The sequence below is a fragment of the Eurypyga helias genome, unplaced genomic scaffold (assembly GCF_000690775.1).
Source record: "Eurypyga helias isolate BGI_N326 unplaced genomic scaffold, ASM69077v1 scaffold22686, whole genome shotgun sequence".
NCBI classification, from domain to species: domain Eukaryota; kingdom Metazoa; phylum Chordata; class Aves; order Eurypygiformes; family Eurypygidae; genus Eurypyga; species Eurypyga helias.
In genome coordinates this window covers 1-14,452 of record NW_010255106.1, presented here as the reverse complement: position 1 = coordinate 14,452, position 14,452 = coordinate 1, and the positions used below count along the sequence as shown (strand labels likewise).

At 43.2% G+C, this 14,452-nt stretch overlaps 1 protein-coding gene across 1 annotated transcript; it reads right to left on the bottom strand.

Annotated features, from left to right (window-relative positions):
• Positions 1–2,448: 2,448 nt before the first annotated feature.
• LNP1 (leukemia NUP98 fusion partner 1) lies at positions 2,449–11,568 on the bottom strand. Its single transcript, XM_010153230.1, has 3 exons — positions 11,325–11,568; positions 4,832–5,077; positions 2,449–2,783 (listed from the first exon to the last, which is right to left on the bottom strand). The coding sequence occupies exons 1-3, from the start codon at positions 11,472–11,474 to the stop codon at positions 2,586–2,588; spliced, it is 594 nt and encodes a 197-aa protein (XP_010151532.1). The 5' UTR covers positions 11,475–11,568; the 3' UTR covers positions 2,449–2,585.
• Between the last annotated feature and the right edge of the window lie 2,884 nt (positions 11,569–14,452).

The window sequence follows — 14,452 nt, the reverse complement described above, 5'->3', positions numbered from 1 at the left end:
CGTCCTCCTGGCTCCCCTCTGATGTTTCAGGTTTTCAACATTATCTGTGGATGAGCATTTGGGAAATTATATTTTCTGGTCCCTTTGTCTTTGCTTCCCACTACCTGACTACCTGACTGTGTCCGAGGTTTGGACCCTGATGCAACCTGTAGCCATCCCGCTCTTGGACAGAGCAGGAAAAGCAAATGGTGTTTGCAGAGGTGTGGGGGTGTGTGCAGGAGAGGTCCACAGCCCGCACAGCTGCTCTGGGGATCAGGGATGGGAATCAAAGCATTGCCTATTCTTTATGTCAGACATGACTGAACTCATGACCTACTGTGAAAATGAAACCCCTCTGGAGTCCTTCTGACTGCCCATACATCCCAATCCCACTTTCTGTGGAGATACAAGTATCAGCCATGCTATTCCAATCAGATTGCCCTTCGGATGATTGCCTTCCTTCCAAAAGGCCTGATTATGGAATAATTGTTCATTTCTGTGGAGAATTATTTCGTTCTATCATGCAAGTTGCAGTCTTTCTAAGTAACACTATTGTATCAGCCTAGATGGGACTAAGCTGGAAAGCGCTGTTTGTTCCACCAGGCATGATGTGAAGCAGGAGAAAACACTTCCGAGTAAACAGGTTTTAGCAATTTAAGGAGGGCAATGTTGGAGGCGTTACTGGAAACCATCTGTTCCCAGAGTCACACCGCAGGGCTGACGGGCCAGTTCAGAAAGGACAGACCGTCAGAAACCCTCCCAGTTGCAAGGTGGGATCCAGTGCTAACACGGGGGCTGTTTGCAGGCAGAGCTGCGAGGCTGCCTCAGCGGCAGCAGTGCTTGACAGAGTCGAGAGCAAGTCACAGCCAGGCTCACATGGGTTTTCTCTTTTAGCTCTTTTTGGTGTTTTCCTTCCATCAGGTGTGGTGTACAACCAGCATGTTAGTCACAGGAAAAGAAGCTTATTGCGAATTTTGCTGGGATACAGCTGGGCCTGGTGAGTTAACCTGAACATGAGCAGGCTGCTGTGTGAAAAGATGTATGTGAGAGGTTTTATCTGAGGAACTCAGGCATAGCTGGCCGTGTCCCTTTCTACCCAGGTCTACCATCATGCAGTCTTCAAATTAAGGCTATAATAGGAAAGCCATCTGCATGGAAGTTTTGGCTACAGAAGAGCTTCATGAAAATCCAATCTGAACTGGGGAGGACAGGAACCATGCATAGGAACAACAATTTTCAGTCAGATTTATTAGTTTACAACATATGTTACCAGGCAAGAAGCAATGTACAAGCATCAGCAAGGGTTTGATTTCTTTCTTATATATCCCCCTGCAAAGCCCTACTTAAAAAGAAAAAAAAAATCCTTTAATGGAGATACATGTTACAAAGTTTCAAGGATGCCCTAAGCTTTTTAAAGGTTGAATATTCAAAATTAAGGTTCTAAAGTAAAATAATAAGATCTTTGTTAATTACAGGAAATCACAGAAAGAAGCAGACTTTGACTTTTGCTCATGACTTCATTAGGCTTCACTCGACTCTAACTGTGCCATCCAAAGCAGGCTTTCTCTATACTAGGCCTTGGGAAATTATTCCCAGAGGACAGGGTTCTTCTCCGCAGGGAAGACTTACATGTTGAAGCAGCAGGGCATGGGGATTGTGGGGGTGTGTGTGTGTTTAAGAGCATGTGGAGGTGGATCTCCTCTGCATAGAAGGAAATGTTACTTGTAGTTGGTGAGATTTATATACCTAGTTCAGACCTTCAGCCAGAGGAAATAGAATTTTCTTAAGCCCTCCTTACCCTAGACACAACCAATTCCCATTCCCTTGGTTTGTCCCTAATTCTAGAAAAGGGAAAAAGTGAAAAAGGTTGCAATCCATCACTTATGGCAAACACCTTGAAGAGAGTATATAGTAGTATGAGAGGTAGAATATTTCTGTTTTCACTGGAAAACTTTCAGCAAGGCCCAAATTTTGATGGGGCAAAACCAAAGATATAGCAAAAGACATTGGTAGCTCTGGGTGTGGATTTAGCCCAGACATTTAAGTAGTAAATGGAGGGGGGAAGGCCACCAAAAAAGTCAAGATGATGAGTGAATTTGGTGTTGAGATAATGTAAAAGAAAGAAGTTACCTATTTCCAAACCAAATCTATGTGAATGTCAAGGCCAGGAAGCAGGTGGCAGTTTATATATACTTTTTCCTTCCTAAAAAAGGGATGTCCAATAAGCCTATTTTCAATTAGAAGAGAAACATAAGGCTTTGGATGACTTTGCACAGTTCTGTAATACATACATGCCCTCTACTTAAACGAACACATCCACCACTGTCCTGCTGCAATACTAAATCTGGCTGAAACCCTCTCACGGTTGTTCATTGCTAACTTGGATCTTGCTCCAGATACACTCCTTCTATGACAAGGATCACATTCCTAATGGAAAAAGTACAGACAGGAAGGTAGCAACATGGTGTCAATGATGCGGCTGAATTTTACTTCTATTTTACAGGTCAGGGTTTATTCTAGCTAACAGGCCTCTTCTAGTCAAAACAAAATGGGAATGCTCCCCCTGCTCTTCAGGGAGAGTGTTAAAATTCATTATCCCAACCCATCTAGCTGCCTGTGCATAAATATCTTTTCTCAATGCTTGCTTGTGTTGGAAACTGTTCGTTGTGTTTTGCAGGTACAACTTCTGAACCTTCATCTTCTTTCTGCTCTCTCCTTGGCTCTGATTTCTCTCCCATTCTCTTGTGAGACTTGCTTTTTCTCAGATGCAATCTCTCTCTTCTCTCCTTCATGTCTTCAGGTTGCTGAAAGGTAGGAGAAAAATAGCAAGGAATGAAAACCAACTCCCACATGAGCATCAACATCTTTTTTTTTTTCTTTAACTAGTAATGTATAATAAAATATTCCAGTTGCTTACCTCAGCCAGATCAGCTTTAACATGATGGGCTCAAATTCAAGGCCCCAGCCAGTCACTCTAAAACTCAGCAAGAAGCAACGTGCTTTTGATTATACTCTATGTATGGCAGGAAGGTCGCCTGCCTGGGAAGCTTGAGTGGGGAACGGAGAAAGGGGGGGAGAAGGAAGGGACTCAGATTTCAGCCCAGACTCGGCGTTTCTGTCCCTTAACATGATACACCTTTATGTGCCTGAAGGCCGTTCATGGCTAACTGCAAAGACCTCACTGAAAACAAGGGCTGAAGGTCTTGAAATGTCCTTAAAGCCACTCCTGTAAGTGAATTTTTTTGATGAAATGGGATTAACTTTCCCCCACTTTTCTTCTAACCCATGTAGTCATGTAAAGGGTGGTTTGAATTGCACTCACAGAGTTCTGAATGCAAAACCAATGCTCCATTTGGAGCTCCAAGCTTAAGCCCACTCCCAGATTTCCTTTCAGATGTCCAACACTTATCGTTCAGTTCTTCCCGATTCTCAAGCCCTTCACATGTCTCAAACGTCAGTGGTGACTGAGGGAACAGTAACTTAGTCTGCTTGAAGGGTAGATTAAAATACAGCCCAGCACACTTCACTGAGGGTTACAGGAGGATACCAGAATCCATGTTTTAACTGGAATGGAAGCCGTATTTGGTGCATTATGCTCACTATAACTATCATACCGCTATTACCCACTCGCAAACTTTCTAGCCATAGGCACTTTTGAGCAATGAGAAATGATAAACCAGACAACCACTGGTGAGGGTTGGCAAATGAGGCAATGTGAAGTTCCAAATGAATCAAGTTGGGAGTAGTTCCTAAGGGGGAAGAAGATTATTAGAAAATGCACTTAAAATCTTAACAATTGCATAACAGAGTTGTCATCACCATATCCTGCATATTCTTAGAGGACCGGGCATGCAAGGACAATAATTGTGGGACTGATCGTGTGATGATCCTGCTTACTGAAAAGAGATCTTTTTCCTCTTTTGTTGCTGTGCCGAAGATCTGCAAAGGGAGCTGAAAATTACTGCTCCGTATAAAATTGTCAGTGTCAACAAATTGAAACAAAATTATACTTCCTTCTGCTATTACTTGGTGCTAATGTCAAGCGTTATTCAAGCACAGTTTTTTCCAATAGTGTCTTAATTTGACAGTGTTCTTCTCATACGTTAAGTGGGTTAGGGCTTATTATGCTTCCTTCTACTGTATGATACGCCAGAAAATATGTGTCATAATAACAGAAATGTGTTAAGTTGTCATAGAGAAAAGGTTGTTATCGACTGCTTCATTAACACAAACCATACAGAAAATGCTCACACCTCAGGACAGAATGATGGGAAGAAGAGAAGGATGAAACGGGGAGAATCCCCTGCTGGCTGCATGCCCTTGCAGAGAAAACACATCCAGCCACTTACAGCCATCGTTGCTGCTGCAGCTGAGTGGTGACAGTGAGGGAAGCAGATGGATGGAGTCCCAAGGGGTAAAAGAGAAGCCTCTCAAACACCACGATGTCTGGCAGTCTCACAGATACCACTGTGTATGTTTAAACCAGGTCAGCAGCAGTGGAGGAGCTGGGTCTCATGGTAAAAGTGAAGCAAACCTGGTTTTACATTGTCACATTGTGTTGGCACAGCCGTAGAAAACTCTGGAAACGTTGCCACAGCCAGTGTGGTGTCTCATTTTGAAGACAAACATTTTGTAATAACTCTAGATGGTAACACTACATCAAGAATTCTCATACTAATGGTGCTACCACTTTAACCTTGTTTGCACTACTGCAACGACCACATCATTTCAGAAATTCTAATTCAAGTTTATTTCTGCTCTTCCCCCAGCAAAGCCACAGCTATTACACCAGGGATAAAGCTGGCTTGCTTGTTGTTTGTTTGTTTCTTCTGCTTAAGCTGATTGTACCTACCAAAGAAACTGAGCGTTTGCTTTTGAGATGCAATTGCTTTTCAAAGGACTCGGCAAATTCCTGGATGGAGTTAGACCTTGTCTCTGGGCACGAGCTATCTGCTGAAGGTGTTCTGCTTGCCTTTCTGTGGCAGTGGCACAAGACGTTCTGGTCTTCTTGAAATTCCTTGGAGCCCTTGAGATGGCCTGAAGATGAGCCTTTGGTAGAAGCATGAAGTCGTGTTGTACGGAGGGAAGAAAGCCTGGCCTGAAAAACAAGAGGTCTTCTTTCAGTACTGAATATTAAAGCAGAGTGCACAGGGCAGATTCTCTCTGCCACAGGGTGCTCTCTGAACAGTGGTGCAGAATGAAGGACATGGCCCAGACTCCTGCATCTTTCCTGTTACGCACAGGAGAATCACACTGCCCGGAGTTTACTTTCCAGGGACAGAAGCAGAATTCCTGTATTTAGTATATAAGTTTTAGCACTCAAATAAGCATTTCAGATGTAAAGCGTACTGAGCCCTCTTAGTGCCCACTGACACTAAAAGGAATTGGGACCCTTCGTAAACCCAGAAGTTCAGGCCTCACATCTGGCGAATGGTTCTTGGCAGGACTCTCAAAAAGCAAAGACCCCGACTTTTGTGGCTAGATGATCCAGATACTGGGTTTCACCCACAGGTGCCCCAGGTCTGATCAGATGTTTGAGTTTATTTGAGAGTGTCAGGAACCATTTCTAGCCCACTTGTGCCGAATTTGCAGCACAGCCTCCATCCAGACAAGGCACTCTATTGTCCAGGTCTGAATTTTCTGCTGGTTTCTTGGGAATGTTTGTCCTGAACTGGTGAGGGAGCACTTTCAGGGCACTGAGGGACACATTCCTACCACAGAAATAGTAGGAAACAGGCTTCCTACAACTACATTTATAGGGCTAAAGTGGAGTGGGAGCAGAGAGTTATTTAGTTTCCATGTGGTTCCATTTTCCCAGGCCTGACATGCCAGTAAAAGCTATTGCTCTGCATCAGCTGTGTTTCATTGAAAGGAGATTAAACTGATACAGAACTGCTGTGTCCTATGGAGTCATGTATTGGTGGTTTTAGAAATAGACTTGTAGGAGAGGTGGGTGAGAAGGCCACCATGTAGAGGCCAGAGCATGCCCCAAACCCTGCTAGCTGTTGGTGATTTTTCAGGGTGAGTAGCTGAACATTGGTTCAGATGCAGGTAGTGAAAATTGTGAGAGAGAGATGGGAGGTGCTGAAAATGAGACCCCTGCAGGTGTCATCTGAAACATCTCCTGTACACATTTGCATTCATGCTGGAACAGATCCTATTATAAATGTATCAGCACAACAGGGACCTGTGCAGCCTCCCTCTGAATCGTGAGGCTGTGCATCCACACGGTTGTGACTACACCACAGTAGACAGGCTTGATGAGAGGTGCTAAAAATAATAAATCTTACACCTGACAGAAACACCCAACACCAAAAGATTTTCAGATCATACTGTACCGGTTCAATTTCTTTTCCAGACATAAGCTTACTTCAGTAACTAGTACGGGCTGCCCCCAAGAGCAGTGGCCATGATTGCTGCCATACTATTTTTATTTTGGTTTCAAACCAATCAATACAGCTGTAATGTCTGTAAGGTCATATTGTATTGTTGTTTTAAAAAGCATCAAAGCAATCACATTGTGCTTGAGGGACAGAAGTACACATGCTATGTCAAGTTCAGCCAGCTCCATGTCTTCTGTGTCATTTTAATGGAATCAGCATGTATTGTCTCCTGGAATTAAAAATTGTCTCACACTATAAATCACTGGTACTTGTTCTTAGAGTGTTTGGGGAAAAAAAGACAGGAGAGCTGAAACAGGGGATGGTATTCTATCAGTCCTATTTTGCAATGTTTGCAAACGTTTTATTTTACTAAGACACTATTTTTTAATTCCCCTTCACAGATAGAATTAAAGTTAAGCCCTCAATAAAAAGACTGCAGTTCCCATACTGACATGGCAGCAATGGTCAGGAAAAGGGACGGGCCTTCCCCTGAAACGTGTATCTGCCTCAGTGGACTAAGGGTAGAGCTACGCACACGTATCTCTGCAATCCTGTTACTGTGATAGAGCCTTTGCGTGACACGTACCACCGTAGCTAGGACAGCCTGCTCCTGCCCTACAGACACAGCCCCACAGAGGACAGGAGCCTTGACACAACTGCTCAAGCACAAACATTTCATGGCTTATAACTAGAACAGTGTATGAGTCTTTTTTATTATTATTATTTAAGACTGACTCTCTGGAGAACTAAGAGAGTTATAAAAGGAAGCTCAGCGATGAAGCAGATCTGGCACTGACTGTACATAAAATCCATGCGGCTTTCTTCTGTTTCTGACATCTTAAATACGTGCATTTGGTGCCAAACTGATTGTGTGGTAACATCGTAAATAAGGACGGCTGGAGACTGCTTTAATTGATGCTTTGCCTCCTGAAGTCTCAGCAGCTGCTGGCAACAGAGGTAGCCTCTGTGCCTGCCCACCGCTGGCCACCCAGGGCTGCTGTCTGCCCTGGCCAAAGGCTCTGAGCACCCAGCTCTGAGCTCCCAGCATCTGCTCCTGCCTTGCCCCAGCAGCGCCCGCGTGCCTACATCTGGTGCCTCTTTTCCAAGCTCCCCTTGGTCTCTGGCTCCTAGGGTCTGCCCTTGAGTAGTTCTTATACCGGAGAAGTGGTGAGGACGTGAAACAAGGGAAAAGGGATGGGAAGGAGGAATGATATTGCTCCCCTATATCAAAATGCAGAATTTTTGCTAAAGCTGGGAAAGCACCAAGCATGTTCTCAGGGGTTGTTTCTCCCTCCCTTTAGTACTCCCTTTTTCTGCTTGAGCCCTTGTGTAAAGGCCAGTCATGCTTTGTGTATCTGCACAACAGCTAATCTTTTGCTAATTGGCCAGCTAAAACACACAGAAAGTACACAAACAAAGATATCTCAAGAAATAGATGTCAATATAATTTGCCTATTCTCTTTCTCAGTGTCTGGTGGAGACAAGATAATTGTTTCCATCTTTTGGGTTTGATCTGAGGGCTTGCACAGCTGTCAGTAAGAAAATTAATCTTCAGTGTGTCAGCACAAGTGTTCATTGTTTACTGAAGTTTACACAATGACCCCGGTACTTTAGGGATGTTTTGGAACATCTGACATTCAGATGCTGTCCCACAGCTTGCTTTCCTTCTGAGAAGCTTATAGCCAAACATATATTGCTTAAAAATGTTTTGGCCTAGGCTCCAACTGATCCGTAGTAACAATATGGTGTTAGATGTTTGGTCTGACTTCAACAGCAGTCTGCTCCCACTCTCAGCTGTTTCTTATCACATTTTTTTCCTGTGAGCAGCAATGTCTGCTTGAAGGTGGATACATTTATAGGGTTGTAAAACTCTTTCCGGTGCTCCTCTGCTTCTTATCTTTTCCCCACAACAAAATATCTGGGAGGTAAGAAACTAGCCTGAACTAAAGTGATGGAAGATGACTAGAATATGTCAAGGAAAGTCGTAGCTGGAGGTTTCAAAAGGGTATCACAACGCATCTAAATTTTGCAAGTGGAACAAGTTAACTAAAGGGCATGAAAACAGATGACTTGGTTCTCCCCAGGCAGTTTTTGCATTCAGGGGCAACATATTCAATTCTGATGCTTTTCAGGGGAGTGGAGTTGCAAGTTTTAGCCTGTCTTGCCAGTGACCCGGTGAAGAATTAATATACTTTTGTGTTCCCCGCTGCACTATGGAAATGACAATAGCAAAAGCATTTTGCAAAGCTCATCTCAGTAATGCTTGTGAGGTATACTAAGGTGTTTGGGAAGAAAAAAAACCAAAACAATGAAAATTGTTGTTAGTTTGGGAGTTGTTCTACAAAGCTTTATTTTATATTTTGGGGCCTCTGCCATGATAGGATGCCACCAGAGTTTACCTTTGTGTTTGAGGGGAGAGCAGTGGCTTGAATGTCTTTCTACAGAACAGAAAAAACTAGGAAGACCAAAATACCGATTTAGAGCTGAAAGCGATTTCCAGTGTTATGCAAAACCACCTTTTGTGCTATACTGCTAGCGTTTTGCTATGTCATACCAAAACACTCCTGGTGTGGATGCAGTTAACAGTGGGCAAGACTGCACCGCTGCTGATGCACTGTGTACCAGCCCTGGAGACGAGACAAAGCGTGCTGGCAGTGCTGTTTTTGTAGTACCATTGTGTCTGCACAGGGAATTTTTGCCAACATCCCTGTCAATCAGAACCTGCTGATTTGATTTTCACCAGGACAGTGGTGTTATCTCCATTTACGATGTTGACACGGAAGAAAGAGTACACTGTGATCTGCTGTGGAGGTATTAACTTACAGAAGAGATGCAGTCTGGTCTCAGTAATTAATCCTCCTGATTGATAGCACTGTTCTGGTAAAATGAAGACAGTATTTAACGAACACTGATAATGGTTTTGAATCCTACAGTGGTTGTCATTTGTAATAATTAATCTTACAGTAATTATAATTTATAATAATTGTGTAAAAAGTGCACATCTGGTGCAAGAGCAAGTTATTTTTCTCAACAAGGATGTGCTTTTTCTGAAGGTATTTCTAAGGAATTATTATTGCCCATTTGTTTAACTTCTAGATTTGGTTTAAGACAACATGTTTTAGTGTTCTTTGCTACTAACTACTCAGAGATTTCTGAATAAAAAAGATTAATCTCAAAATTTATTCCCAAATCATAAAATCCCCAAACAAATCTTCCCTTTTCATTCCTCCGGTCAGTTTCTGGCACTGAGAAATAAAGAAATAGAATTGAAATTTATGTTTCATATAATACTACTAGAGTAAGATAAATTTGTGTGGAGCATTCATGTAAAGGCCAGACATAGATAGGTGTATTAGGATAGCTTTAGCTCATTGAACAGTAATGTCAAGTCAGTCTGCTCTTCCTGTAAGGTAACTTAATCCAAGTTCTAGGTGTTGATTCAGGTATGCAACTATGCAAAGTATTTGAATAGCTATTAGCTAAGTATTTAAACAGCTGTTGAACAAACCGAATATAAGAACATGCTTCAAATGAAATGTATGTGTACACACGCAAATACACACGAAAACGTGTTCAGCAGCTTGCTGAATAAACAGTGATTTAAAGTACATTCTTACATTTCATTCTGTATTGAGGCCTAAAGAAATCACATATATGTAGATCTCTGAAGGGCAGAATTAAAATACAGTAAAATTAATTTAAAAAAATCAAACAAACAACATTACTAAACATTCTGTTTTCAGGCACTCTGATGGAATCCATCAGCACGGCTCTAGCTCAGAGTCTGTCTTGCAATCTGTGACCAGGGCGAAATACAACTGTAAATAACAAATGTGGCTTATCAGTTCAAAACTAATGAATGAAGGTTATCTCTCTAACCTGCCCATGAATTCAAAGAGGGGGGAAGTGGTTTTAGTCTGTTTTATTTTTCTTAGCCAATTTTTTTGAAAACAAAAAATCCCGCAGTTTAGAACATGGCAACTCCAGAGGAGAGGAACTTGGAAGGTGGAAATACAGCATGGCAGGAAAAAAAGAGTCTGGAAAAGATCAGCTGTTTAACCCTTATAAAATAGCATTGCTTTGTTGGGATGTAAGTGAAAAATTGTTTGTAATGAAACATCGTATCTTTGGTAAGCCATCTCATGTAGTCCAACCCTGTTTCATTTTTCCTAACTACCTCAAAATTTTTTTAGGGCTGAAATAAAAGCAGCAGCCTTCAAGTAAAGTGCAGACTGGGAACAGCTGCTTTTGTCTTAACTTCATTTTGATATCTGGTTAGACAGTTGTGAGCTGCCTAAAAAATCTTCCTCTGTGCACGAACCCTGCCCCTTTCTCAACTATTTTGTTGGTTTAAGAATAAAGAAATTGCGTCTCCCTTAAAATCTTACTTCACAGTATAATGTTATGTGTTGCATTCTTATTTTCAGTGTCAGATGTTTTAAACAAGAAGGGACTTATCCTCTAGCTTAAATTACACCCACAAAAAGCTAAATCCCAGGGAGTAAAGCATACAACTTCCCGGAGATGGTATAGTTGCAGAATTAGGTCCAACTCCTGTGAACACGTACAGGCTTATGTAGTTTTACACCTGACAACAGGTTCATTGAAGCCAATGTTTGTGTGCCAGTTTCCAAAATGTTTTGGTCTCTGCCAGGTCATGCTTAGCAGACAAAATAACATTGTAATACATAGTTAAGCAGTTATTACACCCTTCTCCTTACATTTCGGGTCCTATTGTTACTTATCTTGGAGTTTTCCAGTTTTCTTGTATGCCAAAGGCACCAGAGACAGCTAAGTTTGAAAAGCAACTAGCTATTGCCAACAGGAGCTGGACTTACTCCGCAAGGTGTACCCTACTCCTCCTCACAGATCTCTAGAGCCGTGCCCCTGGGAATGGCACTTTTATTTATGCATAAACCACACACACATGGACACACAGAGAAAACTGCACACAGCTCTTACCGGCAGGGAGGCTCTCCTTTCGCTAAAGGGTTGTTTCTGACGTTTCTTGTGGCCTCTACCCTCTTTCTCATTCTCATCAATCAAGTTGTGGCCCCAGAAGCTGCTCATCCATTTTGCAAATAAAATATCATCATCCTCTTCATATTCCATGTACAGACCCTCCAAACTTGGGGGGGGTGTCTCCCAGCCAGGCAAGGAAAAGCAAGGTCAAATGCCACCACCAAGCCAATAGCCTCACACAGTTCTGCCAACAAGAGGAAGAGGAGAGGCAGTTTCAATCACTCTTTCTGCTCTCCATCCCCCCAGCTCATCCCACTGCAGCCCCGGGCACGGTCTAAACATAAAGTCGATACTTTCTCATCTCTTTTCAGCAAGGTTTCTTTTAACCTTTCTATTACAGCTATGTCCAATATGACACTGCCGCAGGGGGCTGGTGGGAAGGGAACTATGTTGGCTACTCCCTGTGTGTTGCTGTTGAGTGCACCAGCTGTCAATACCAATGGAGAATTACCCACGTTTACATGCCTGGGAGGTGCACACACGAACCCAAAGTAAGCTTGTGATTTTGAGCAGCAGAATTGACGTATTGATGGTGGTCAGAAGCTGGCACAGCTGCTTGCAGAGGCCTAACTGGCTCTGTGGGAGGGCGGACAAATGGCCTGCTTTTCCAGTGCTGCCCTCCCTCCTGACTCCTCTCGCCTCTGTTCTTCCTTTGGTAGCCAGGAAACATGGTCTGTCTAGGTAGAAGGAAGCCCCTCACACCCAAAGAAACTGCTTGTTTTGGGTTATGACAGCCAGCATGAACTTGCATCAGCTGCTTTTCACCAGAGTCATTTCATCAGCCATATCAGGGTTATGGGAGGCCCTGCCTCACTTGAAGGCACACAGAGTAAAAATGGGTCTGATTCTTCCTCGTCAGCCCTGGGTGTAGGCCGTATAGGCCCTGTCTAGTCCACAAAACAGAACAGGGACGGGGATTGTTTTCTGGCCCTGAGACCAAGTGTCTAGGTCACATCTAGCCTATACAGCGCTTGTGCCATGGGTCTCCTCAAGGGTCTATGTAATGCACTTGGCTGTAATACTTCGTTGTAATTTTTCTGTCTTTTTTATGTCAAATTATTTGATATAACAGGAAAACTGTATTGTTGCCATAAAACTGTTGTTTGTATAGTATGAAACTGGAAGATGTATTACATGCCTTGGGACTTGGGAGAAGGACACAGAGGAGTGCTTTGAGGCTGTAGAGCCTGTTGGCATAGTGTTGGAAGAGGAGGAAGAGACCCAAATCTAGCTTGCTATTGAAAGCAGACCCTGGTGTGTGCTAGGTAGCTAGAGGTTCTCCTGGTGCCCAGGGATTGCTGTGGAGTTGCTAGTTGGCCTTGGCCAGAACTATGCCAAAACCTTGCTGGCAATGTAGCATTATGAAGAATCAGTTGTCCAGCATTAAACTTTGCTCCTTGTCCTCAGTCTATTTAGCAATACAGATGTAGTAACAAAACTCCAGTTGCATTTGTGTCATGTGAGTGTGAGGTTTAAGTACAATACTCTGATGTAGGACTCTTCATTCTGAGTAATAGGGTGAAGGGAAATTAGTCATGGATGCCTATGTACTGGAGTTTTACCTTGTCCAGGGCAGACAAGACTGTGACTAGCACAAGGAGCTAGAGTACACAGGTGTTCAGGTTGCATATCCTCAGATGTTGCATATCAGAGCTCGAGACACAATCAAACCTGCAGCAGGCTGCTTTCTTGGCAGAGGTGCAGATGGACAGGAGCAAGAGGAATACCTGCAAAACAGGACAGTAAAAAGACACCTGAAGCAATAAAAAGGATGTGTAGGCCGATTCTTCAGGTGGGGAAGAACACTCCTGGCCTTATTCTGATATTTGACTTGTGTCCTTGAGGCTACCATTCTGTACAGGCAAGGTACATCTGAAGGCCTATGCTAGCTCATAGGAAGCGTCACATGGGTGGAATTTAGGCTGTCCCAGTGGGAGGTTATCAGCCTGTTGATTATGTATTTGCTATTGTGTGGTTCCACTTTCTTCTTTTCTGACTGGTGTGGAGTAGGAAATGCTTCTGCTGTGATGAGAGAGGTGACAGGGAAAACTGGGAGAGAGGCTGTCACACAGCTTTAGCAAAATATGCATACGTTAATAGTACTAACCCATAAATTAAGGGAGACACAGCTCAAGCTGTTTACTACCAGGCACCAAGATATTTTGACTCACAGTCCAGTAGGGCAAGTTTTGGTTGGGCTCCTGAGGAATTTGCTTTGCAGTCTTACTGTCGATTTTATTTTCAGTCATTTTCTTCTTCAGTGCAATATGTGTCTTCACACATCTTCCTTCCATTTCCTTGCCGCCTACCATGACATCTGTGGGCATGACTAGCGTTATCTGACTACGAGAAGCATCAAAGATGACTCCTCTCTGCCCTCAGCCAAGTGCTCTGAACAGAAACATAAGCTTCTTCTGTTTACAGGTAAGGAATCATAGAATCATAGAATCACAGAACGGTTTGTGTTGGAAGGGACCTTAAAGACCATCCAGTTCCAACCCCCCTGCCATGGGCAGGGACACCTTCCACTAGACCAGGTTGCTCAAAGCCTCATCCAGCCTGGCCTTGAACACTTCCAGGGATGGGGCATCCACAGCTTCTCTGGGCAACCTGTCCCAGTGCCTCACCACTCTCTCCGGGAAGAACTTCTTCCTGATATCTAATCTAAACCTCCCCACTTTCAATTTAAACCCGTTCCCCCTTGTCCTGTCACTACAGACCCTTGTAAAAAGTCCCCCCCAGCTTCCTTGTAGCCCCTTCAGGCACTGGCAGGATGGTAAGTAGGCACAGGCACACATGTATGTAATGCACATGTATATACAACATGTGTAAAATGCCAGTATTGCATATTAAATTATTTTAATGAAAGATTCAATTAATAACTACAAAAAAGAAAAATGGTGTTTATAACGAGGATAAATTTACTTCAAAATATTCCCGTACAAAGTCTTAGAAACTTCACATCAGCCCTATATGTTAGCAGCCCAAAAACTCCTCTCGCACAAAACCAGTCCCATAAGTTCATGGGCTGAGTGAAGTGAAGTACCCATAAAGTACTGAGCTCGGAG

Bases quoted from the DNA above. Each gene is read 5' to 3' on its own strand.
- LNP1 (XM_010153230.1), bottom strand. From the start codon at position 11,474: ATGGAATATGAAGAGGATGATGATATTTTATTTGCAAAATGGATGAGC. The intron at 5,078-11,324 runs GTAAGAGCTGTG...CTTGTTTTTCAG, and splicing joins AAAGGAGAGCCTCCCTGCCG to GCCAGGCTTTCTTCCCTCCG. The intron at 2,784-4,831 runs GTAGGTACAATC...CCTACCTTTCAG, and splicing joins GCAAACGCTCAGTTTCTTTG to CAACCTGAAGACATGAAGGA.